This window comes from Rutilus rutilus (genome assembly GCF_951802725.1).
Source record: "Rutilus rutilus genome assembly, chromosome: 13".
Lineage (NCBI taxonomy): Eukaryota > Metazoa > Chordata > Actinopteri > Cypriniformes > Leuciscidae > Rutilus > Rutilus rutilus.
This window is the reverse complement of record NC_140218.1, coordinates 34,125,855-34,151,726: the sequence shown is the minus strand read 5'-3', so window position 1 is coordinate 34,151,726 and position 25,872 is coordinate 34,125,855. Positions and strand designations below refer to the sequence as shown.

General features: G+C 47.6%; 1 protein-coding gene across 36 annotated transcripts; it reads right to left on the bottom strand.

Annotated features, from left to right (window-relative positions):
* Window positions 1-13,478: 13,478 nt before the first annotated feature.
* Window positions 13,479-25,465, bottom strand: LOC311303050 (uncharacterized protein). 36 transcript variants are annotated; one of them, XM_084429297.1, is made up of 9 exons: window positions 24,924-25,465; window positions 24,765-24,833; window positions 24,512-24,631; window positions 20,399-24,426; window positions 19,781-20,056; window positions 19,571-19,654; window positions 17,723-19,228; window positions 16,643-16,918; window positions 13,479-16,240 (listed from the first exon to the last, which is right to left on the bottom strand). In XM_084429297.1, exons 1-9 carry the CDS (start codon window positions 24,979-24,981, stop codon window positions 13,556-13,558), a joined length of 9,102 nt encoding a protein of 3,033 aa, XP_084285423.1. In that variant the 5' UTR covers window positions 24,982-25,465; the 3' UTR covers window positions 13,479-13,555. The 36 variants fall into 36 exon arrangements, with proteins under 36 accessions (XP_084285423.1, XP_084285440.1, XP_084285447.1 ...); XM_084429314.1 differs by having other exon boundaries at window positions 17,723-18,826; XM_084429321.1 differs by lacking the exon at window positions 19,571-19,654 and having other exon boundaries at window positions 13,479-14,692; window positions 14,735-16,240; window positions 17,723-19,528.
* Window positions 25,466-25,872: the final 407 nt, after the last annotated feature.

Below are 25,872 nucleotides of genomic sequence, written 5' to 3'. Positions count from 1 at the left end.
CTGCAAGAGCCAAACAAAGAGTGTGTAATAACACATTCAGATTTACAGGGAGACTGAGGAGAGGGGCAGGAAATTAGAGTTGTGTAACAATATAAACAAGGAGAGAGCAGGGAGAGAGAAAGCCTAAAAGAGAAGGTAAGGAAAGAGGAGAAACAAGTTTCTTAATAAACTTTCACGTTCCTAAGAAAGTTTCTTAATATGTAAAGTTTTTTAAATGAGCACCAAACTACTGAATGCACCTTTAAGATCAATGAGCTGTAGAAACTGCATGTCTCTATATGTAGTTGCTACTTTGTTCTACGCGTTTCATCTGTGGTCTCTTATTGGCCCAAGTCAGAAGAGCTCACCCTCCAAGTGTCGGTGATATTCTGGTGTCTAGGTATGGCTTCTTCAGTGTAAGTCTATGGGATTTATTTGTCCACCAGAAGTAATATCTCACCTGAACACCTCAACAAGCGACATGATTTGAGTTATCATTCAGGACGGTAGCATACAGTGTTTTTTTTCCATAGAGCGCTTTCATGCAAGCACTGTAAAGTGTTTTGTTCTGTGAAATTGAGGGCGTGTCTCTCACTGTGTGCTGCACCTGCGGTGACAGAGAAAACACCTGCAGTGTCTCTGACTGCGCCACAGGTATTTGGGGCCTCGGGAGGTAGCCTACTTTGGATGATTTGAAAGGTGCAAGGTGCACTTTTGTTCTGCCCTGAGACCTGCAGCACTTTACAACACTATTGTTCTGCCACTTGTGTGAGGCAGAGGTGAAGGGGACTGCCGTGACACACACACACACACACACACACACACACACACACACACACACACACACACACACACACACACACACACACACACACACACACACACACACACACACACACACACACACACACACACACACGCTGGCCTTTTCACTTGTGTCCTGAAGTTGGGCTGCAGGTGTATAATTGCACCTGTCTGAAATACACTCTCTCTGGCGGCCTTCGTATCTCTTCATCTCACAACCACTCAGCGCATTCATAAGTCTTAGCGTTCATTTATCTCTGAGTGTGTGCATTTTTGAGGAAGATTTGGTGTCTTCTTACTGTGACTTATGTCAGCATATTATATTCCTCTTCCATAAAGCATATGTGGCACTGATCGGTTCCAGGTACTGATGAAATTACAAATTTCATGGAGCATATGGGAAAACTGCTATAATTATGCGCACACACACACACACACACACACACACACACACACACACACACACACACACACACACACACACACACACACACACACACGCACACGCACACACGCACACGCACACACACAGATATAGAGATATAAATATAAACTTTTGAGGCCTGCTTTGATATCCTTATGGGGTAAATGGTGCATTATAGAAGATAGTTTAGTGCTGAAGTGTCTGTAAGAAACTGCCCATGAAAAGAATAGAAAATTATACTGATACACTGCTCTCCCAAACAATTAAACAGATTAAATGAAGTGCAAATGGAGAATTTAGTTAAGTGAAGTCAAATTTACTTGTGCTTTTCACAATACATATTGTTTTAAATCAGCGAGATGTGTTAATGTGTCATGATGTTAATGTTTATATTATCCTAAAGAAGACCTATGTTTTTGTTTTTCATTTTCAACTTTGTTTCTGTTTGAGAATGGAAAAAGGTCTGCAGTGTTGCAAAGCACAAAGTCCCTCTAGCGGGAGTTATTCTCTATATCAGTGTCACTGTTTCTGAACTCCCTGAAACGCCTCCATTATAGTCTTGAATTTTCTTCCTGGAACGAACACGTCACAATATTCCTCATTTAAATAATTCCCGCCCAAGGCATACTCAAAGTTGAGAAGAGTTGCATAGTGTGTTGAAACTAGCGGTATGGTAAGGGGCAGGACATTTCCCAAACACGCTCAAAGCTGACCAAACTCAGCACACTGATCCAGCCGACCAATCAGAGCACAGTGTGCTTTTTGAGAAAGAGGGGATTCATAGAGACAGGAACTAAACGGGTGTGTTTCCCTAAGCCAAATATGGTCGCAAGTTCTGATGTTATCAACACAATTCAACAAAACTTGCGAAAACAGTTGGCTAATGATGCTTTTGGAAAAGTCACCTCAGAGCCTTACTGACAGACCTGGAAGAGACGAGCTGCAACAATGTCAAAGATGTGAAATATTATGTGTTTTTTTAACATTCAAGCGTGAAAACCTGTTCTAGTAGAGCCAAACAACATCATCAAAACTTTGAAAAAGGGTATATTAGGTCCCCTTTAATATCGTGATGCCTTATCGTTGCATTTAGCAGATTGTGCCTGTGCCAAACGCCACACTTCATGTGCACGTGTAGTCCTGCAGACTTAGAATGGCCACTATAGGTCTCCCATTTGTTATTTAATGTTTCAGAAGGGTGCTAGCGAGCCCCTTTTTCTTAGAGCAGATTTTTACCCAACAGTCAAATCATTATGTCACGAAAGTGTGGACCGCGAGGGCTTAGGGTAGGCCTATGCTAAGTTTTGTGTCTGTGTATTATATTTTGGGACGTGATTTAGGTTATTGTTATGAGTATTGCTCTTTTCCCTCTTTTTCCTGCATCCTTTCAGCTCACGGGTATGACTGCCGCCTGATCCCAATTACCTTGCTGGCTTCCCTACTGGCTGTGAGTAGCAGATCAGTGAAGGAAGTGGTATAAAGCTCAGTGCTCACTGAGAAGAGGAGATAAAATGAATAAATCGTGTTGTGTGGAGAGGGTTCTTTGCCTGTTCCAGACTCAAAATGTCTTAAAATGTGCTCTTTATAGTAAAGTATGTGCTTTTAAGTGATATTTGAACTAAAGGAACAACATTTATGATTCTATTGTTGTCAGATTTTATTGGTGATTTGAAATATTGAAACATAATATTGAGAAACAGTTGTGGAACTTCCCTATTCAAGTAGATAAACAGAGAATAGCTGCTTAGGGGCTTTAATCAAAGATTTCTCATCAAATTCTTCCAAGATAAAGGTTTCTGGCATTTGCTCTCCAATATTAAGTCCTATTAAAACACCTCTCAAAATGCTTGCTACGGATGCGAAAAACGCAGAAAATTGAACCCGATCCGAATTCTTTTATGATGGATGAAAGTTTCGGAGGCAGTGTGTAAACGTGATTGACACAACGTGAGGTCGGTCGTATTTATTTTTTAACGTGTGGAAATTTTGGACGAGAATTTCGGACTCAGTGTGCAAGGACCATAACTCTATAGATCTATGCTTATATCATCAGTGTGTCTCTGTGCGTTACGTCTGAGCAGTCGTTTCCTCTGGGTGTGAGTGTTTGGAGAAGCCGAGGTCCCAGCACAGAAGGCACAGACAGGTGGATGGAGGGGAGACAGAAGGGGCCCGTGACCTCTGGATGTGGTCAGGTGGGTCCACACCTGTCCTCTTACTACGACTAAAGATTCCAGTTACACCAGACTGTGCAGCACATCTAGACAACATTTAAGGAATCATAGACATGCTCTCAACACAAAGACTGTAAATCTTTACAATCAGTACTGTAAAATAAATTCAGTCAAATTAAATTTTAGATTAATTAAAAGATAAATTAATAGTCCAGCCATGAAACTCTATTCAAATTCTGATTGGTTCGTTCAATGTAATGTTCGTTCTCAGCCAATCTATTTCACGTACCCATTCCCAGTGCTGGCTAGATTATACTTAGAAACTATAGTCAGTAACTGATTCCAAATTAGGCCTAAATGACAAAAATTGTAGTTAGTAACATAATCCATTACATTACACATACGGTAATATAATCAGACTACTTTTTGATTACTTTTGACGTAACTTGTTTATCACATTGATTTAAATAGGATAATTTTGTACCATAGTGATATAAAAATACAAAGAGAAACAAAATATATTCCGTTCTTAATCAACAACATGAAGTTCATTAAATAACATCATGATTTCCCAAACTTGGGTTCATGAAGGAACTGCAGGGGGTTTGTGAGTTTAATGGAAAGCTAATAACTTATTAAATCATAAAAATATTAAATTCAATAATTTTAATATAAAAACAATCAAAATAAAAACCCTTACTGTAAAAGATACAGATAATAAATGCATGTCATGTGACCATTAACTGACTTCAGAGAACTGTGAACTCACAAAAGTATTGTTAGATTATTGACTTAATTATTAATTTATTACCTTAAAATCTGAGGGTACTTCAAGCTAATATGCTTTGGCTAAAAAAAGTTCGCGAATCCCAGCATTACATGAAAATAAGAAATTATGTGAATTGGTGCATTTTAATGCGTCTGAAGGACAAAAGCTGATGAAAAGACATACACGGATAACTGACCCACTGTGTGACAATTCAAATATTGAGTGACAATCAACAATGCGTTCATCAGTAGTTCATGAGAGATCCGACATTGAAATGTTGACAAAGAAAACACTTCTCAAATGATTTCTGTAAATCCACTAATAAATTGATGTGTCAGTTTTCAGTGATAGTCTCATGACTAGTGGCTGGTCTCTGGTCTATATATAATATAATATAATATAATATAATACTAAACTTTCTTATATTATCGGCAAGTACCTTTTTTATATTCTTTTAAGTGCACATTCAATACAATTAAAGGATACAAAAATGCTAATGTAAAACTCTGCTGGAATCAATCAATGTAATCAAGTGTCCTAGATTTACATGCATTTTTACCGCTTCTTATACATGCAAACACACACACAGATCAGTGAGCTGTGACAGATAGTGACGTGCCAGCTCGGTTTAAGGTCTGCTGAAGCGTCTCTACAGCTGTTACTGTGTAATTCTAGATATCGGTCCACCTGAGCAGCCCGTGGAGCCAAAACAACAGCACCCCCGTCCTGCCCCCCTCAGTGCCCCCTCAGGGGCTAGTCACGCAGGTGTGTGTATGTGGATGGGCTCAGCCCAGCATGAATCAAACAACCTCATTCCTCTGCCGAATCAGTGGCGGGTTAACTTTTAGCCAGCTTTTTTCGCATATTACTTCATCAGCAATTCTGTCATCATTTACTCACCCTCATGTCCTTCAAAACCTGTATGAATTATTGGTTACACTTTATTTTAAGGTAAGAGGCCTTACCTTACACAATATTTTGTTTTACAGTGTAATTATACATTCAAGTACTGAATAACAAGAATTAACTACATGTACTTACTTTAGGGTTCGGGTTCGGGTTCGGGTTAGGATTAGGGATTGGTTTAGGGTTATATGTATAATTTATAGTTATTACTACAGTAACTACATATAACATGTGTGACAAGGACACTGTAAGTGTTACCGAATTATTCTTTATTTTGTGCAACGTGAACAAAGTACAACAAAACGTCTCAGTTACTTATGTAACCCTCATTCCCTGAAGGAGGGAACGGAGACATAGTCGACGTGTCGACTGATTGGGATTGTAAAAACGAGCCAATGGACATTGGCGTGCGTGAATTGCATCACACGCCCGCCTCGCAGCGTGGGTATAAATACGGAAGTGGATGCACGCACCAGTTGTTTTTCGCTGAGGAGCCGAGCGGACCCTGGTCAGTGGTGGCACAGCAATGGCTAGGGGACTACGTCTCCGTTCCCTCCTTCATGAGCCATCAGTTTCCACAGCCTTTCCCTATCCACACTGTCAAAGGCTTTTTCGAAATCTATGAAATTCACATAGACAGGCGAGTTCCATTCGATGGACTGTTCAATAATAATCCTGAGGGTGGCAATTTGGTCTCCACAGGATCTGTTGTTCCTGAAGCCAGCCTGGTTTTCCCTCAGTTTCTCATCAACCCCCTTCTGGAGCCTCTCGAGCAGGATATGGTTGAGCACCTTCCCAGGTGTTGAAAGGAGCATTATTCCTCTGTAGTTTTTGCACTGCCGGAGGTCTCCTTTCTTGGGGATTTTCACGATGTGACCATCTCTCCAGTCAGATGGGACATTTTTTTCCTCCCAGATGGTTTTCATGAGGTGGTGGAGCATGTTAGTGGAGGTTTCAGCCTTAAGAGCTTCTGCTGGAATCCCATCTGGTCCTTCTGCTTTCCCCCCTTTCAAGGCCTTAATGGCTTTTCTGATTTCCATCTTGGTGGGGGGGTAGCAGTTAATCTCCAATGGGTTTGGGGCTATTGGGATATCTGCTGTCAGTTGAGGAGGCTGCCTGTTGAGCAGGTCACTGAAGTGTTCAGTCCATCTCTTCACCTGGTCATCCTTGGTTGTGAGGAGTACACCCTGTGAGTTTTTAATGTGTGCCTGTGCGTGTCTGAATTTGCCTGTGAGCTTTCTTGTAGTTAGGTATATGTCTTTCAGGTTGTTCTTTCCTGCTGCTTCTTCTGCCTGTTGTGCTAAATCCTCAATAAATTTCTTCTTGTCTCTCCTTACACTTCTTTTCACTTCTTTATTTGCTGTTGCATATTCTTTCTGTGCTGCCACCTTGGTCGCTCTGGTTTCACTTCTGTTTACTGCCTCTTTTTTCTTCCTCCTCTCACTCACTTTGTTATCTGTATCTCTGGATAGCCAGGGCTTGCTGTCTGTCTTCCTCCTCCCTACTACTTCTTTGCATGTGTCTTTCCACAAGGTTTTCAGACCTTTACATATCTCTTCCACTTTGCTTGGGGTTTCTATTTCTAGGGCTTGGTACCGGTTGTGTAGTGCCACTTTGTAGAGTTCGGATGTACCTATATCCTGAAATTGCTGTGTGTTGAATTTGACCCTTTCTTCCCTGTGCTTCATGCATTTTAACTTCAGCTGGATCTTTGCTGTGAGGAGGTGGTGGTCAGATCCTGTGTCTGCTCCTCTTCTGACTCTGACATCCAGCAGAGAGTGTCTAAACTTCTGACTTATGCAGATGTGGTCTATTTGATTTTCTGTGGTGTGGTCAGCAGACACCCAGGTGGCTTTATGGATGTTCTTGTGTTGGAATACTGTCCCACCAATGACCAAGTTGTTGTCTGCACAAGCTGCTGCGAACCTCTCTCCATTCTCATTCATGGTCCCTAGTTCTTCTCTTCCCATTACTGTCTCAAAGCCGTTGTTATTGCCCCTTATCTTTGCATTCATGTCTCCCATCAAGATCATGACGTCCTTCCTTTTCCTGGCCTGTAGAATAGTGTATAGTTGGTTGTAGAATTGGTCCTTTGTTTCATCATATGTGTCATTGGTGGGGGCGTAGCATTGTACCAGTTGGTGGTTTATTTTCTTGTGGGTGGTTTGAAATTTGGCAGTGATGATCCGTGAGTTGATGGGTTCCCAGCTGAGAAGGGCCCTTTGTGCTTCCTTGGACAGCATGAACGCTACTCCCTCTGTGTGTGGTGCAGAGTCATCGGGATGTCCTGAGTAGAGTATGGTCTCTTTACTCGCCAGCTTGACCTGCCCTGACTGGAGCCACCTGGTTTCTCCCAGACCAAGGAGGGATATCCTGTACCTCCTTATCTCCTCTGCTATCACTGCTGTCTTTCCACCAGCATACATGGTCCTCACATTCCATGTCGCTATGGTGGTGGGTCGCTTTGAGGTCAGAAGCCGCTTCAAACGTACAGTCTCCTTGCGGTTTTCCATGTACGTCGTCATATTTTCTTTAGCTTGGTTCGCTGCAGAGGATTTTCAGATTTTCGTCGATGTTCCCGTAGCTGAAGGCTTTTTACGGGGTGGAGTAGCTGGTCCCACGCCCAACCCCCACCTTTGGGGGAATGTTTTGGAGTTGGCTTGTTAGTCCTCTTCCCTCCCCTATTGTCTTCCAGGTAATGGATTACAGCATCCTACCACGTTAGGCCAGACAGGCTTTGGGTCGTGTACAAGCTGTCTCGGCACATCAAGCCCAACCAACTCCTGCTGCTGTGTATTGAAAGCTGCACTAGGCAAGCTAACCCTACCAGCAGCGCGAGACAGCCCTCCATACTGCATATCCGTTATTCTGCTCTAGCTTTGACAGGTTAGCTTAGCAGATAGGTAACATAAGATCCATGAAATAAAGACCCAGGAAACCGGAGTAGAGAGAGGCCTTTAGTAAGGATCTTTCCAATTTTGTAAAACTGTAGAAACATAGTAATATGGCATTACAAACTGCCCATACATATACATGAATATGCAACTCAAGTCTAACATACATAGCTATCCAATAAGAAAAATTAGACTTGCAGGACTAGTAAGCATTTCAGCTAACTTTAACATGGGTGTCTATGGAGAAATGCTAATCGCGATTAACATCTATTAATACAACATAAATATTATGCTAAAACAGACAATACACAAAGACTATAGCAAAGTAGATACACTTCCTACAGAAATACTTACAGACTTATACCTTCAAAAACTACCAAAGGCAAAGAGAAAAGAGTAACTGCTGCATGTCCTCTCAGTAGACCAGAGTCAGAAGCAAACAGGAAACCAATGGCAAGAGAGGAGGGACTAAAATATGAAAAATCAAATGCAATACAACTTTACACAACTAGATGTCTCTAATGCAGCACAAAGTGGGGGCAGAACACCCGTTATACATGGCCCCTAAAGCTAGTGTTTAATAGACACTTGTTCTAGGAGCAATTAGCCCGGAGAAACAAAAGGTCTGAACACTGCTAAAGGTTTGGCAGCATACCAGGTGTTGTTAATACACAGAGCATGCTGCTCTGCCACGGCCACCTAGGAACTTGGTCATAAAGTCAGTGCTGAAGCGGTCATCATATGGAGGAAACCATTTATATGCGGCTGCATCTCACATATGACCTAGGAGCCTCTGAAGTTTATTCAGTGGGACCCTTTCTCACCTCTAAGCACCGATCGGACACATTTCAATTGAGAAACGTGTAAACCAAGTTCACCTCCGTACCGGAAAAAAACCTTCCTCAGTCTGTAGATGAGTACTCCTTTCCAGTTGACCTGAAACCCAACTGGCTATGTAGCACTCGAAGGGAGGGACTTGTACCCAGACTTCGACCACTCAACACAAGACACAGGATGACCCATGTTTGCGGAGGAGTGGATATCTGAAGTATGCGTCCTTCAGGCCCCACACTGCAGACCATTCATAGGGATGCAAATTAGTAATGCATACTGTGTAGTAACTTGAATGGAGGCTTTAAAAAGGGCCTGAATCAAGCATACAGACCCCTGATGGTCTAACTCACTATAGTTCGAGTACAATGAAGAACAAGCCTACTTAGAACCTATTTTCATATTGGCTGGAGGAACGGCTCGATCACAACCTTCACCAGTAGGAAGCGACGACCCCACACACAGCAGCACAATCTGAACACAGAAGTGTAACAAACAGCGCTGCACATGGGCGGGTGCCGGACTAACTGAATCGTCCTTGCCGAGTCTGATGATACAAGATCCGGCTGAGTTGGTCGGGAGCACTTTTCAGTGCTACAACGGACCGACACAGGGGGCCCAATGCATCAGAGACATACTCAGAGTGAGGCAGTGTGTTAGAGACAGGGACCCAGCTCGGAAAGCCCGAAGGCGGCCCGAAGCAGGGTCTGAGTTGTAAACACCTGTCTCTAGGTAGCGGCAGAGAATGCGTGAGAAGGCGTGACCGGGTCCTCGAATGCACTTAATGCCAGCTAATGAAGCCAAGTCTGTAGGTAGAGGAGAACCGCTGGATCAGCCAGGAGCACCGTGTAGTGCTACAACTGGCGAAGCAGCGGAACCGCAGATACCACAGACTTCAGGCAACAAACAGGGACCCAGCTCGAAAGGCCCGAAGGTGGCCCGAGACAGGGTTTGAGTGTGTAGTTACCTTACCTGTCTTACCTGTCTCTAGATGACCTCAGAGAGTGCGTGAGAAGGCGATACCGGGTCCACCCAACTGCTGGCTGGTGAACAAAAGATAGCTGAAGGTTGCAAGGCTGCACAGGGTCGTACACCAACAAACTAACCTCTTTTGAACTCAGAAAACAGAGTAAATAGCTCTTTCTTTGAAAATGTAGGTCCCGCTTTTACAGGAGCCAGCGGCGGAACAGACATACACAAACAAAGACTCCTCCCGATCCTCCACCGGGAGAAGGGAGTGGATCGGTACCATCTTGGTAGCTTGGTAGCGCCTTGAGCGGGTGGGACGCCCCGTCTGCGACCGGGTCCATGCTGAGATCTGGGTGGAGGCTGCTGCGATGACTCAGCAGGAGCAGAGGCGGAGGCAGACGGACGCCATTGGCGACAAGCAGGCGGAGGATCTGCCCGGGTGGACGAGTGGAGGCAGCAGCGGAGCAGGATGTGCCGGATGGCCTCCATCTGCTTCTGGACAGCAGAGAACTGTTGAGCAAAGTTCTCTACCGCGTCGCCGAATAACCCAACCTGAGAAATGGTTAAGTCCAGGAACCGAACCTTGTCCGCTTCCCTTATATCTGCCAGGTTGAGCCAGGTTGAGGTTGCAACCTTCGTACACCGGAGGGCAAGATCAGTTGCAGTGTGGAGTACACCCATGAGCTCATGGTCTGAACCACCCTCGTGCTTATCCATGAGTGCCTGGGCCTGGTGGACCTGAAGCAATGCCATAGCATGCAGTGAAGATGCAGCTTGCCCACAGGCTTTGCTAGCTTTGCCCGTAAGGACAGATGAAAACTTACAGGCCTTAGAGGGGAGATGAGGAACCCCCACTTCCATGACGTAGCGGTCGCCGGACTCAGTTGCATTGCGACAGACCGCTTCACTGGAGGGATAGCCTCGTAACCCTTAGCCGCATATTAAATCAAGATTATTTACTTAAAGGTCCCATGACATGCTACTTTTTGTAGGCTTTAATATAGGCCTTACTGGTCCCTAGTACTGTATCTGAAATCTCTTTCCAAAAATTCAGCCTTGGTGCAGAATTATAGCCACTACAAGCCAGTCCCAGAATGAGCTTCCTTCAGACAGGCCGTTTCGGTGTCTGTAGCTTTAAATGATAATGACGAGGAGAAAGGCGGTGCAAGGTGGAGGGTGGGTGTGGCCTTGACCATCTTGCGTAACGGTACCATGCATGTTTACGTTGGATAACTGTTATAGCAATGGCACGAAGACACGCAGTCTTTCAAGCATTTCAGTTTGACCCAGAATCTGATCCGGATGGAGAAGCAACGGATGAAGAAGTTGCAAATCAGCGGCTCCAGCAGGACGTTTCCGAATGGTTAGTTTAAAATATTATGTCTGGATACGGTACTTTATTCGGATGGTTTACAGTTATTATCATGTTAGGTAACGCTAACCTAACTTACTGTTGCCTTTTCATGAGAGATCTGTAACGTCTGTATTTATCTTATTACATCAAGCTCTGCGATCTTGAAATGCGGATATCGCGCGCGCCATTTAACCAACAGGAAAACGGTTATCCAAATAACAAAGAAATGTACAACACTCGCGTTACAGTGTGTGTATTCACACACATAAACTGCATAGCTAATGTTACAGCCACATTGTGTAACAATCTAGGTAACCATAAACAGTAAAGCAACACACTTATATCATTAGTTGACTTACTTGTCCGAGGTGTGTAGCTGAGCCAAAGAGAGTGATCCAGACTTTAGTTTTAGACGTTCAGCAAGCCCAGCTCTGTATTGACCCTTCGGTGTTCATTTGTACATCCAATTATTGAGCAATTGTTATGCTTCGCTCGCTCAAAAGCCATGATATCTCTCGTGGACAAACTAAAATCGCGCGCGCGCGTTCCTACTTCCTAGCGCATTTTCTCATGGGCGAGAAATATTCTCTGGGCGGGCAAAGCAGAGACAGGGGAGGTAACATTTCCTCCTTATGACGTCATAAAGAGGAGATTCAAGATCAGCGCGTATGAGCCTCCATTTTCTCAAAGGCAGAGAAAGATAGCAAAAGCTCGATTTACACCGATTGAAATTTCTAGAAACTTGGGGACCATATACAGGCTAGGGGAACTCATATTAATGTTAAAAAACCTCAGAAAGTGAAAATTTCATGTCATGGGACCTTTAAGCAAAATGCCTGATGAAGGACTTGCGCCTGGACACGACGGCAACGCAGTCCTGAAGTGTCAACTAAACTCTCCCCGGTGAACTGACCCATCGAGTTCTTGTCAAATGATTCCAATTCTCATGGATACGCGGAAGCGACAAAAAAAATCTGTTCTGTCAGGACCACTATCGTCAAATACGATTGACAGTTAGCATACAGTTTGGATTGGCGGTATGTTTCCGTTCTGGGCAAGAACTCCCTGCACATCCATGCAGCCTAGCATGGATAAGAGCAGGGAGAGCAGCAATAAAAAAAAAAAACTTAGGGTAAACAGAACAGAACAAACATGAATGTATGCAGATATCTTTATTTCAAGATTTAAAGTACAACATAATTTAAGAATTTATTCTGATTCAAGGGGAATCGGAATGCCAAATCCTGACTGACGAGAGGGGGAGCTGGGGATGGAGGAGGGTAATTAACTCCTCAGAAACGCGATAGCTGCTGATAATACTGAAGGAGCTTATATATGTATACAGTGTTAGGCGTCATATTCTTATAGGTAGACTTGGTTTAGCTGATGTGAGTTGACTAACTTGACCTTCCAGAACTGACGCTACGCTTGATTTCTGACCACTATCATCAAGTATGATTGACAATTAGTATACATTTTGGATTGGTGGTATGGTTCCATTCTGGGCAAGAACTCCCTGTGCATCCATGCAGCCTAGCATGGATAAGAGCAGGGAGAGCAGCAATAACCCTCCAAAACAAAATCATATGCCAATATCCCCCAACACAAACTGACAGTGCAAATCTGGATGCTTTATTGCAGTTACCTGAGTGAGCCATGGCAACAAGCATGTTGCCAATACCTGAAAAGCTTGAGCAACAGCATGTTACCAACAATACCGGGAAGCCTAAACGAGTATGTTGCCAATACCCGCATGAGCCATAGCAACAAGCATATTGTCAATACCCGAATGGTTGAGCAGTAAACATGCATATTGCCATGACAGACATGCTGTCTGAAATAAAGTGAAAATTGAGCTCAAAATGAATCAGCTGCTTGCGGTTGTAGATCTGCAGTCCAGTTCTGTAAAACAAACAGCCAAGATGCTCAAGTTCTCCTTTTTGGATAAACTCCCTTGTTAAAGTAAATATCTCCTTATTATAGAGATTAGAAGAAATGAAAAACGTGAGCTTAGAATTATAAGGTTCTATTCCCACTTTTGGTCAAAATTCAGTTTGACAATCTGATCCATTAGGTGTTTATTAATGCCTGTGTGGTGTTATTTATAAAAAAAAAAAAAAAAAAAAAAAAAAATTGTTAGTAGTTACTAAAATAAAAAGATTCCATCTCGCCATTGCCAGCTGGGATGTAAAAACTTTGATGCTCAATATCTCAGAACCACCCTAAATGGAGATAGAACCTTATAACTCTAAGCTCACAAAGAGTAGACTTGGACATTTGAGGTATAATGCATTGAAATAACCTTGTTTGAATTGTTTTGAAAACATTAGATGTTCATTAGGACACATTATGCAAAAGAATCAAACAAGAGCAAACATTTCAGAAAAATAACTGCTTTTATTGACTAAAAACAAGATCTGAAAGTTAGATCCATTTATCTCCAAGTGCTTGTGCTCAAAAGTCTGGGAAGTTGACATCAACCTCAACAGGGACTTGGCAGGACTGTTCAGCAGGGACATGGCTGGATGCTGTCAACTTCCCATCATACTCAGTGGGGAAATGGCTGGACTGTTCAGCAAGGACATGGCTGGATGCTGTCAACTTCCCATCATACTCAGTGGGGAAATGGCTGGACTGTTCAGCAAGGACATGGCTGGATGCTGTCAACTTCCCATCATACTCAGTGGGGAAATGGCTGGACTGTTCAGCAGGGACATGGCTGGATGCTGTCAACTTCCCATCAACCTCAGCGGGGACATGGCTGGACTGTTCAGTGGGGACATGGCTGGATGCTGTCAGCTTTCCATCAACCACAGCAGGGACATTGCTGGATGCTGTCAACTTCCCATCAACCTCAGCGGGGACATGGCTGGATGCTGTCAACTTCCCATCAACCACTGCGGATACATTGCTGGACTGTTCAGCAGGGACATGACTGGATGCTGTCAACTTCCCATCAACCTTAGCGGGGACATGGCTGGATGCTGTCAGCTTCCCACCAACCTCAGCGGGGACATGGCTAGCATCAGTGACCTTCCCATCAACCTCAGCAGGGTCATGGCTAGATGCTGTCAACTTCCCATCAACCACAGCGGGGACATTGCTGGATGCTGTCAACTTGACAACCTCAGTGGGGACATTGCTGGATGCTGTCAACTTCCCATCAACCTCAGCTGGGACATTGCTGGATGCGGTCAACTTCCCATCAACCTCAGTGGGGACATTGCTGGATGCAGTCAACTTCCCATCAACCTCAGCAGGGACATGGCTAGATGCTGTCAACTTCCCATCAACCACAGCGGGGACATTGTTGGATGCTGTCAACTTGACAACCTCAGTGGGGACATTGCTGGATGCTGCCAACTTCCCATCAGCCTCAGCAGGGACATGGCTGGACTGTTCAGCTGGGACATTGCTGGATGCTGTCAACTTCCCATCAACCTCAGCGGGGACATGGCTGGACTGTTCAGCTGGGACATTGCTGGATGCTGTCAACTTCCCATCAACCTCAGCTGGGACAACGCTAGATGCCGCCAACTTCCCATCAACCTCAGTGGGGACATGGCTGGATGCTGTCAACTTCCCATCAACCTCAGCGGGGACATGGCTGGATGCCGCCAACTTCCAATCAACCTCAGCTGGGACATTGCTGGATGCGGTCAACTTCCCATCAGCCTCAGCAGGGACATGGCTAGACTGTTCAGCTGGGACATTGCTGGATGCTGTCAACTTCCCATCAACCTCAGCGGGGACATGGCTGGACTGTTCAGCTGGGACATTGCTGGATGCTGTCAACTTCCCATCAACCTCAGCTGGGACAACGCTAGATGCCGCCAACTTCCCATCAACCTCAGTGGGGACATGGCTGGATGCTGTCAACTTCCCATCAACCTCAGCGGGGACATGGCTGGATGCCGCCAACTTCCAATCAACCTCAGCTGGGACATTGCTGGATGCGGTCAACTTCCCATCAGCCTCAGCAGGGACATGGCTAGACTGTTCAGCTGGGACCTTGCTGGATGCTGTCAACTTCCCATCAACCACAGCGGGGACATTGCTGGATGCCGCCAACTTCCCATCAACCTCAGCGGGAACATTACTGGATGCTGTCAACTTCCCATCAACCTCAGCTGGGACAACACTAGATGCCGCCAACTTCCCATCAACCTCAGTGGGGACATGGCTGGATGCTGTCAACTTCCCATCAACCTCAGCTGGGACAACGCTAGATGCCGCCAACTTCCCATCAACCTCAGTGGGGACATGGCTGGATGCTGTCAACTTCCCATCAACCTCAGCTGGGACATTGCTGGATGCTGTCAAATTCCCATCAACCTCAACAGGGACATGGCTGGACTGTTCAGCTGTGACATTGCTGGATGCTGTCAACTTCCCATCAACCACAGCGGGGACATTGCTGGATGCCGTCAACTTCCCATCAACCTCAGCTGGGACATTGCTGGATGCCGCCAACTTGCCATCAACCTCAGCGGGGACATTGCTGGATGCCGCCAACTTGCCATCAACCTCAGCTGGGACATTGCTGGATGCTGTCAACTTCCCATCAACCACAGCAGGGACATGGCTGGATGCTGTCAACTTGCCATCAACCTCAGAGGGGACATTGCTGGATGCTGTCAACTTGCCATCAACCTCAGCGGGAACATTGCTGGATGCTGTCAACTTCCCATCAACCTCAGCTGGGACATTGCTGGATGCTGTCAACTTCCCATCAACCTCAGCGGGAACATTGCTGGATGCTGTCAACTTCCCATCAACCTCAGCTGGGACATTGCTGGATGCTGTCAAATTCCCATCAACCTCAACAGGGACATGGCTGGACTGTTCAGCTGGGACATTGGTGGATGCTGTCAACTTCCCATCAACCTCAACGGGGACATTGCTGGATGCGGCCAACTTCCCATCAACCTCAGCTGGGACATTGCTGGATGCTGTCAAATTCCTATCAACCTCAGCAGGGACATGGCTGGATGCTGTCAACTTCCCATCAACCTCAGAGGGGACATTGCTGGATGCTGTCAACTTGCCTTCAACCTCAGCGGGGACATTGCTGGATGCGGTCAACTTCCCATCAACCTCAGCGGGAACATTGCTGGATGCTGTCAACTTCCCATCAACCTCAGTGGGGACATTGCTGGATGCTGTCAAATTCCCATCAACCTCAGCGGGGACATGGCTGGACTGTTCAGCGGGGACATTGCTGGATGCCGCCAACTTGCCATCAACCTCAGCGGGGACATTGCTGGATGCCGCCAACTTGCCATCAACCTCAGCTGGGACAACGCTAGATGCCGCCAACTTCCCATCAACCTCAGCGGGGACATTGCTGGATGCCGCCAACTTGCCATCAACCTCAGCGGGGACATTGCTGGATGCCGCCAACTTGCCATCAACCTCAGCGGGGACATTGCTGGATGCCGCCAACTTCCCATCAACCTCAGCGGGGACATTGCTGGATGCCGCCAACTTCCCATCAACCTCAGCGGGGACATTGCTGGATGCGGTCAACTTCCCATCAACCTCAGCAGGGACATGGCTGGATGCTGTCAACTTCCCATCAACCTCAGAGGGGACATTGCTGGATGCTGTCAACTTGCCTTCAACCTCAGCGGGGACATTGCTGGATGCGGTCAACTTCCCATCAACCTCAGCGGGAACATTGCTGGATGCTGTCAACTTCCCATCAACCTCAACAGGGACATGGCTGGACTGTTCAGCTGTGACATTGGTGGATGCTGTCAACTTCCCATCAACCACAGCGGGGACATTGCTGGATGCTGTCAACTTCCCATCAACCTCAGTGGGGACATTGCTGGATGCTGTCAAATTCCCATCAACCTCAGCAGGGACATGGCTGGACTGTTCAGCGGGGACATTGCTGGATGCCGCCAACTTGCCATCAACCTCAGCGGGGACATTGCTGGATGCCGCCAACTTGCCATCAACCTCAGCTGGGACAACGCTAGATGCCGCCAACTTGCCATCAACCTCAGCGGGGACATTGCTGGATGCCGCCAACTTGCCATCAACCTCAGCGGGGACATTGCTGGATGCCGCCAACTTGCCATCAACCTCAGCGGGGACATTGCTGGATGCCGCCAACTTGCCATCAACCTCAGCGGGGACATTGCTGGATGCCGCCAACTTGCCATCAACCTCAGCGGGGACATTGCTGGATGCCGCCAACTTGCCATCAACCTCAGCTGGGACAACGCTAGATGCCGCCAACTTCCCATCAACCTCAGCGGGGACATTGCTGGATGCCGCCAACTTCCCATCAACCTCAGCTGGGACATTGCTGGATGCTGTCAACTTGGCATCAACCTCAGCTGGGACATTGCTGGATGCTGTCAAATTCCCATCAACCTCAGCAGGGACATGGCTGGACTGTTCAGCAGGGACATTGCTGGATGCTGTCAACTTCCCATCAACCTCAGCTGGGACATTGCTGGATGCCGCCAACTTCCCATCAACCTCAGCAGGGACATAGCTGGATGCTGTCAACTTCCCATCAACCACAGCGGGGACATTGCTGGATGCCGCCAACTTGCCATCAACCTCAGCTGGGACATTGCTGGATGCCGCCAACTTCCCATCAACCTCAGCAGGGACATTGCTGGATGCTGTCAACTTCCCATCAACCACAGCGGGGACATTGCTGGATGCTGTCAGATTCCCATCAACCTCAGCAGGGACATGGCTGGACTGTTCAGCGGGGACATTGCTGGATGCCGCCAACTTGCCATCAACCTCAGCGGGGACATTGCTGGATGCGGTCAACTTCCCATCAACCTCAGCAGGGACATGGCTGGACTGTTCAGCGGGGACATTGCTGGATGCCGCCAACTTCCCATCAACCTCAGCTGGGACATTGCTGGATGCTGTCAACTTGGCATCAACCTCAGCTGGGACATTGCTGGATGCTGTCAACTTGGCATCAACCTCAGCGGGGACATTGCTGGATGCTGTCAAATTCCCATCAACCTCAGCAGGGACATGGCTGGACTGTTCAGCAGGGACATTGCTGGATGCTGTCAACTTCCCATCAACCACAGCGGGGACATTGCTGGATGCTGTCAACTTCCCATCAACCTCAGCTGGGACAACGCTAGATGCCGCCAACTTCCCATCAACCTCAGCGGGGACATTGCTGGATGCCGCCAACTTCCCATCAACCTCAGCAGGGACATTGCTGGATGCTGTCAACTTCCCATCAACCACAGCGGGGACATTGCTGGATGCTGTCAAATTCCCATCAACCTCAGCAGGGACATGGCTGGACTGTTCAGCGGGGACATTGCTGGATGCCGCCAACTTGCCATCAACCTCAGCGGGGACATTGCTGGATGCCGCCAACTTGCCATCAACCTCAGCTGGGACAACGCTAGATACCGCCAACTTCCCATCAACCTCAGCGGGGACATTGCTGGATGCGGTCAACTTCCCATCAACCTCAGCTGGGACAACGCTAGATGCCGCCAACTTCCCATCAACCTCAGCGGGGACATTGCTGGATGCGGTCAACTTCCCATCAACCTCAGCTGGGACATTGCTGGATGCTGTCAACTTGGCATCAACCTCAGCTGGGACAACGCTAGATGCCGCCAACTTCCCATCAACCTCAGCGGGGACATTGCTGGATGCGGTCAACTTCCCATCAACCTCAGCTGGGACAACGCTAGATGCCGCCAACTTCCCATCAACCTCAGTGGGGACATGGCTGGATGCTGTCAACTTCCCATCAACCTCAGCTGGGACATTGCTGGATGCTGTCAAATTCCCATCAACCTCAACAGGGACATGGCTGGACTGTTCAGCTGTGACATTGCTGGATGCTGTCAACTTCCCATCAACCACAGCGGGGACATTGCTGGATGCCGTCAACTTCCCATCAACCTCAGCTGGGACATTGCTGGATGCCGCCAACTTGCCATCAACCTCAGCGGGGACATTGCTGGATGCCGCCAACTTGCCATCAACCTCAGAGGGGACATTGCTGGATGCTGTCAACTTGCCATCAACCTCAGCGGGGACATTGCTGGATGCGGTCAACTTCCCATCAACCTCAGCGGGAACATTGCTGGATGCTGTCAACTTCCCATCAACCTCAACAGGGACATGGCTGGACTGTTCAGCTGTGACATTGGTGGATGCTGTCAACTTCCCATCAACCACAGCGGGGACATTGCTGGATGCTGTCAACTTCCCATCAACCTCAGCAGGGACATTGCTGGATGCTGTCAACTTCCCATCAACCTCAGTGGGGACATTGCTGGATGCTGTCAAATTCCCATCAACCTCAGCAGGGACATGGCTGGACTGTTCAGCGGGGACATTGCTGGATGCCGCCAACTTGCCATCAACCTCAGCGGGGACATTGCTGGATGCCGCCAACTTGCCATCAACCTCAGCTGGGACAACGCTAGATGCCGCCAACTTGCCATCAACCTCAGCGGGGACATTGCTGGATGCCGCCAACTTCCCATCAACCTCAGCGGGGACATTGCTGGATGCCGCCAACTTGCCATCAACCTCAGCTGGGACAACGCTAGATGCCGCCAACTTCCCATCAACCTCAGCGGGGACATTGCTGGATGCCGCCAACTTCCCATCAACCTCAGCGGGGACATTGCTGGATGCGGTCAACTTCCCATCAACCTCAGCTGGGACATTGCTGGATGCTGTCAACTTGGCATCAACCTCAGCGGGGACATTGCTGGATGCTGTCAAATTCCCATCAACCTCAGCAGGGACATGGCTGGACTGTTCAGCAGGGACATTGCTGGATGCTGTCAACTTCCCATCAACCACAGCGGGGACATTGCTGGATGCTGTCAACTTCCCATCAACCTCAGCTGGGACAACGCTAGATGCCGCCAACTTCCCATCAACCTCAGCGGGGACATTGCTGGATGCCGCCAACTTGCCATCAACCTCAGCTGGGACATTGCTGGATGCCGCCAACTTCCCATCAACCTCAGCAGGGACATTGCTGGATGCTGTCAACTTCCCATCAACCACAGCGGGGACATTGCTGGATGCTGTCAGATTCCCATCAACCTCAGCAGGGACATGGCTGGACTGTTCAGCGGGGACATTGCTGGATGCCGCCAACTTGCCATCAACCTCAGTGGGGACATTGCTGGATGCGGTCAACTTCCCATCAACCTCAGCAGGGACATGGCTGGACTGTTCAGCGGGGACATTGCTGGATGCCGCCAACTTCCCATCAACCTCAGCTGGGACATTGCTGGACGCTGTTAACTTGGCATCAACCTCAGCTGGGACATTGCTGGATGCTGTCAACTTGGCATCAACCTCAGCGGGGACATTGCTGGATGCTGTCAAATTCCCATCAACCTCAGCAGGGACATGGCTGGACTGTTCAGCAGGGACATTGCTGGATGCTGTCAACTTCCCATCAACCACAGCGGGGACATTGCTGGATGCTGTCAACTTCCCATCAACCTCAGCTGGGACAACGCTAGATGCCGCCAACTTCCCATCAACCTCAGCGGGGACATTGCTGGATGCCGCCAACTTCCCATCAACCTCAGCAGGGACATTGCTGGATGCTGTCAACTTCCCATCAACCACAGCGGGGACATTGCTGGATGCTGTCAAATTCCCATCAACCTCAGCAGGGACATGGCTGGACTGTTCAGCGGGGACATTGCTGGATGCCGCCAACTTGCCATCAACCTCAGCGGGGACATTGCTGGATGTCGCCAACTTGCCATCAACCTCAGCTGGGACAACGCTAGATGCCGCCAACTTCCCATCAACCTCAGCGGGGACATTGCTGGATGCGGTCAACTTCCCATCAACCTCAGCTGGGACAACGCTAGATGCCGCCAACTTCCCATCAACCTCAGCGGGGACATTGCTGGATGCGGTCAACTTCCCATCAACCTCAGCTGGGACATTGCTGGATGCTGTCAACTTGACAGCAACCTCAGCGGGGACATTGCTGGATGCTGTCAACTTCCCATCAACCTCAACAGGGACATTGCTGGACTGTTCAGCTGGGACATTGGTGGATGCTGTCAACTTCCCATCAACCTCAGCTGGGACATGGCTGGATGCCGTCAACTTCCCATCAACCTCAGCTGGGACATTGCTGGATGCCGCCAACTTCCCATCAACCTCAGCGGGGACATTGCTGGATGCTGTCAACTTCCCATCAACCTCAGCTGGGACAACGCTAGATGCCGCCAACTTGCCATCAACCTCAGCGGGGACATTGCTGGATGCCGCCAACTTGCCATCAACCTCAGCTGGGACATTGCTGGATGCTGTCAACTTCCCATCAACCTCAGCGGGGACATTGCTGGATGCGGTCAACTTCCCATCAACCTCAGCGGGAACATTGCTGGATGCTGTCAACTTCCCATCAACCTCAGCTGGGACATTGCTGGATGCTGTCAAATTCCCATCAACCTCAGCAGGGACATGGCTGGACTGTTCAGCAGGGACATTGCTGGATGCTGTCAACTTCCCATCAACCACAGCGGGGACATTGCTGGATGCCGCCAACTTCCCATCAACCTCAGCAGGAACATTGCTGGATGCTGTCAACTTCCCATCAACCTCAGCAGGGACATTGCTGGATGCTGTCAACTTCCCATCAACCACAGCGGGGACATTGCTGGATGCCACCAACTTCCCATCAACCTCAGCGGGGACATTGCTGGATGCTGTCAAATTCCCATCAACCTCAGCAAGGACATGGCTGGACTGTTCAGCGGGGACATTGCTGGATGCTGTCAACTTCCCATCAACCTCAGTGGGGACATTGCTGGATGCCGCCAACTTCCCATCAACCTCAGCGGGAACATTGCTGGATGCTGTCAACTTCCCATCAACCTCAGCAGGGACATTGCTGGATGCTGTCAACTTCCCATCAACCACAGCGGGGACATTGCTGGATGCCACCAACTTCCCATCAACCTCAGCGGGGACACTGCTGGATGCTGTCAAATTCCCATCAACCTCAGCAGGGACATGGCTGGACTGTTCAGCAGGGACATTGCTAGATGCTGTCAACTTCCCATCAACCACAGCGGGGACATTGCTGGATGCCGCCAACTTCCCATCAACCTCAGCAGGGACATTGCTGGATGCCGCCAACTTGCCATCAACCTCAGCGGGGACATTGCTGGATGCTGTCAGATTCCCATCAATCTCAGCGGGGACATTGCTGGACTGTTCAGCTGGGACATTGCTGGATGCCGCCAACTTCCCATCAACCACAGCGGGGACATTGCTGGATGCCGCCAACTTGCCATCAACCTCAGCGGGGACATTGCTGGATGCTGTCAACTTCCCATCAACCACAGCAGGGACATGGCTGGATGCTGTCAACTTCCCATCAACCTCAGCAGGGACATGGCTGGACTGTTCAGCTGGGACATTGCTGGATGCTGTCAACTTCCCATCAACCTCAGCGGGAACATTGCTGGATGCTGTCAACTTCCCATCAACCTCAGCGGGAACATTGCTGGATGCTGTCAACTTCCCATCAACCACAGCGGGGACATTGCTGGATGCCGCCAACTTCCCATCAACCTCAGCAGGGACATTGCTGGATGCTGTCAAATTCCCATCAACCTCAGCAGGGACATGGCTGGACTGTTCAGCGGGGACATTGCTGGATGCTGTCAACTTGCCATCAACCTCAGCGGGGACATTGCTGGATGTCGCCAACTTGCCATCAACCTCAGCGGGGACATTGCTGGATGCCGCCAACTTGCCATCAACCTCAGCGGGGACATTGCTGGATGCCGCCAACTTGCCATCAACCTCAGCGGGGACATTGCTGGATGCTGTCAAATTCCCATCAACCTCAGCAGGGACACGGCTGGACTGTTCAGCAGGGACATTGCTAGATGCTGTCAACTTCCCATCAACCACAGCGGGGACATTGCTGGATGCCGCCAACTTCCCATCAACCTCAGCAGGGACATTGCTGGATGCCGCCAACTTCCCATCAACCTCAGCGGGGACATTGCTGGATGCCGCCAACTTGCCATCAACCTCAGCGGGGACATTGCTGGATGCTGTCAACTTGCCATCAACCTCAGCGGGGACATTGCTGGATGCTGTCAAATTCCCATCAACCTCAGCAGGGACATGGCTGGACTGTTCAGCAGGGACATTGCTAGATGCTGTCAACTTCCCATCAACCACAGCGGGGACATTGCTGGATGCCGCCAACTTCCCATCAACCTCAGCAGGGACATTGCTGGATGCCGCCAACTTCCCATCAACCTCAGCGGGGACATTGCTGGATGCCGCCAACTTGCCATCAACCTCAGCGGGGACATTGCTGGATGCTGTCAACTTCCCATCAACCTCAACGGGGACATTGCTGGATGCCGCCAACTTGCCATCAACCTCAGCGGGGACATTGCTGGATGCTGCCAACTTGCCATCAACCTCATTGGGGACATTGCTGGATGCCGCCAACTTGCCATCAACCTCAGCGGGGACATTGCTGGATGCTGTCAACTTGCCATCAACCTCAGCGGGGACATTGCTGGATGCTGTCAAATTCCCATCAACCTCAGCAGGGACATGGCTGGACTGTTCAGCAGGGACATTGCTAGATGCTGTCAACTTCCCATCAACCACAGCGGGGACATTGCTGGATGCCGCCAACTTCCCATCAACCTCAGCAGGGACATTGCTGGATGCCGCCAACTTCCCATCAACCTCAGCGGGGACATTGCTGGATGCCGCCAACTTGCCATCAACCTCAGCGGGGACATTGCTGGATGCTGTCAACTTCCCATCAACCTCAACGGGGACATTGCTGGATGCCGCCAACTTGCCATCAACCTCAGCGGGGACATTGCTGGATGCTGCCAACTTGCCATCAACCTCATTGGGGACATTGCTGGATGCCGCCAACTTGCCATCAACCGGGGCGGGGACATTGCTGGATGCCGCCAACTTGCCATCAACCTCGGCGGGGACATTGCTGGATGCCGCCAACTTCCCATCAACCTCAGCAGGGACATTGCTGGATGCTGTCAACTTCCCATCAATCTCAGCAGGGACATGGCTGGACTGTTCAGCAGGGACATTGCTAGATGCTGTCAACTTCCCATCAACCTCAGCGGGGACATTGCTGGATGCTGTCAACTTCCCATCAACCCCAGCTGGGACATTGCTGGACGCAGTCAACTTCCCATCAACCTCAGCGGGGATATGGCTGGACTCTTCAGCAGGGAAGTTGCTTGATGTTAACTTCCCATCAACCTCAGCGTTAAGATGGTTGGACTCCAACTTCCAATCAATGCCTAAAGAATGCAAAAGAGAAAAAAAAAAAAAAGTTATTTTTCCTCAGGGTCAGTGTCAACCTCATAGCATCAGCACAAAAGTCACCTTTTTGGAGAGTTAGCCCAGATGCATTCTGCAAAGACACCTCAACAGCCATTTTACACTTCACTACCACTGGCCATGTTGGATTTTGTTTGTTCACACAAGGAATAGACAAAGGACCATCTGGAAAACAAAAGGTATTATTAACCTTAACACAAGAAGTCATCAGACCTCATTAAAAGTTAACTTTGCATAGTGTAAAACAAAACAAAAAAAAAACAAAAAAAAAGCCAACCACTATATAAGAGTTACAAACCTTTGCTCTCCAAGCGTACTTGTTGAATACCAATCTGGTATAAATGACGCCCAACCGGAGAAGCAAATCCTGAAAATAAGATGTAAGGTAAAAAAATAAAAATAAATTACATTTGTATTTAACATTTGAGACATTACACTAAGGTAAAAACAACTTTACCAATGGGCATCAGTTGGTGACACAAAAAGGTTAAAAACATAAAGTTTGAAATTGCCATCTTGATTACAGATGAAACAATAACTATTCTATATGCTTTCTAAAAACAGTCTTCAAGCCAGGGCTTTTAAAATAACACAGATTTTCATCACCTGGGTTTCTTGTTAAAGTCAAATTAGTGACAGATGATCTGCTCGTTAACATTCCCGTGCACTCATTGGTTGGTTGAAAAATCACTATTGTAATTTGCTAAATTTATTTTTCCGTATCTTTATAAACACATCAGATTGTATGATTTTTTTTTATATTAAACCAGACCATTTATCAGTCACAAAAACAATGAAGTTAAATTAAAGTGACAACATCTGAACAGATAAATAAAGAGGCAAAGTGTCAAAAGAGTCAAACATAGTAAATTATCAGAGCATTAAACTAATTATTTAGCTCATTACTGGACAAGCTACTTTATTAAAAAAAAAAAAACTACTGTCAAACATAAAAAAAGTAGTCAAGATAGTACTATTGCTACTTTTACCAGATCACTATTCTGCAAGCAGTGCACAAATCAAAGTTGTTTGTCATGAATATTACACTGCAAAAAAAAAAAAAAAAAAAAAAAAAAAAAAGATTTTCTTTGTGAGTATTTAAACATTCTTAAATCAAGGTACATTTGCTTGAGAATCAAGATGACTTTAGATATTAAGTCTTGTTGTGTGAAAAATCATCATAATGAGTTTATGCTGAACACAAGAACAAATTCAGAAAAATAAACTTTCATTTTAAAAGTAATTTTATTTTTCCGAGCAGATTGACAGATTTATTTTAATCATAACCTCACTTAATATTGTTGTTTTTTTTTCTTTCAGAAAACAGTAATTCATATATTATGTAATTTTTCATGGAGTCATGTAAATCTGGATACGGCCTGGATCCAGCAGACTGCGGTTAACCT

Coding starts and splice junctions, on each gene's coding strand:
- LOC311303050 (XM_084429289.1), bottom strand. CDS start 24,981: ATGGCAATTTCAAACTTTATGTTTTTAACCTTTTTGTGTCACCAACTG. Junction 24,427..24,511: donor TGGGCTAACTCTCCAAAAAG/GTGACTTTTGTG, acceptor TGCATTCTTTAG/GCATTGATTGGAAGTTGGAG. Junction 20,057..20,398: donor CCAGCAATGTCCCAGCTGAG/GTTGATGCCAAG, acceptor GTCCCAGCTGAG/GTTGATGGCAAGTTGGCGGC.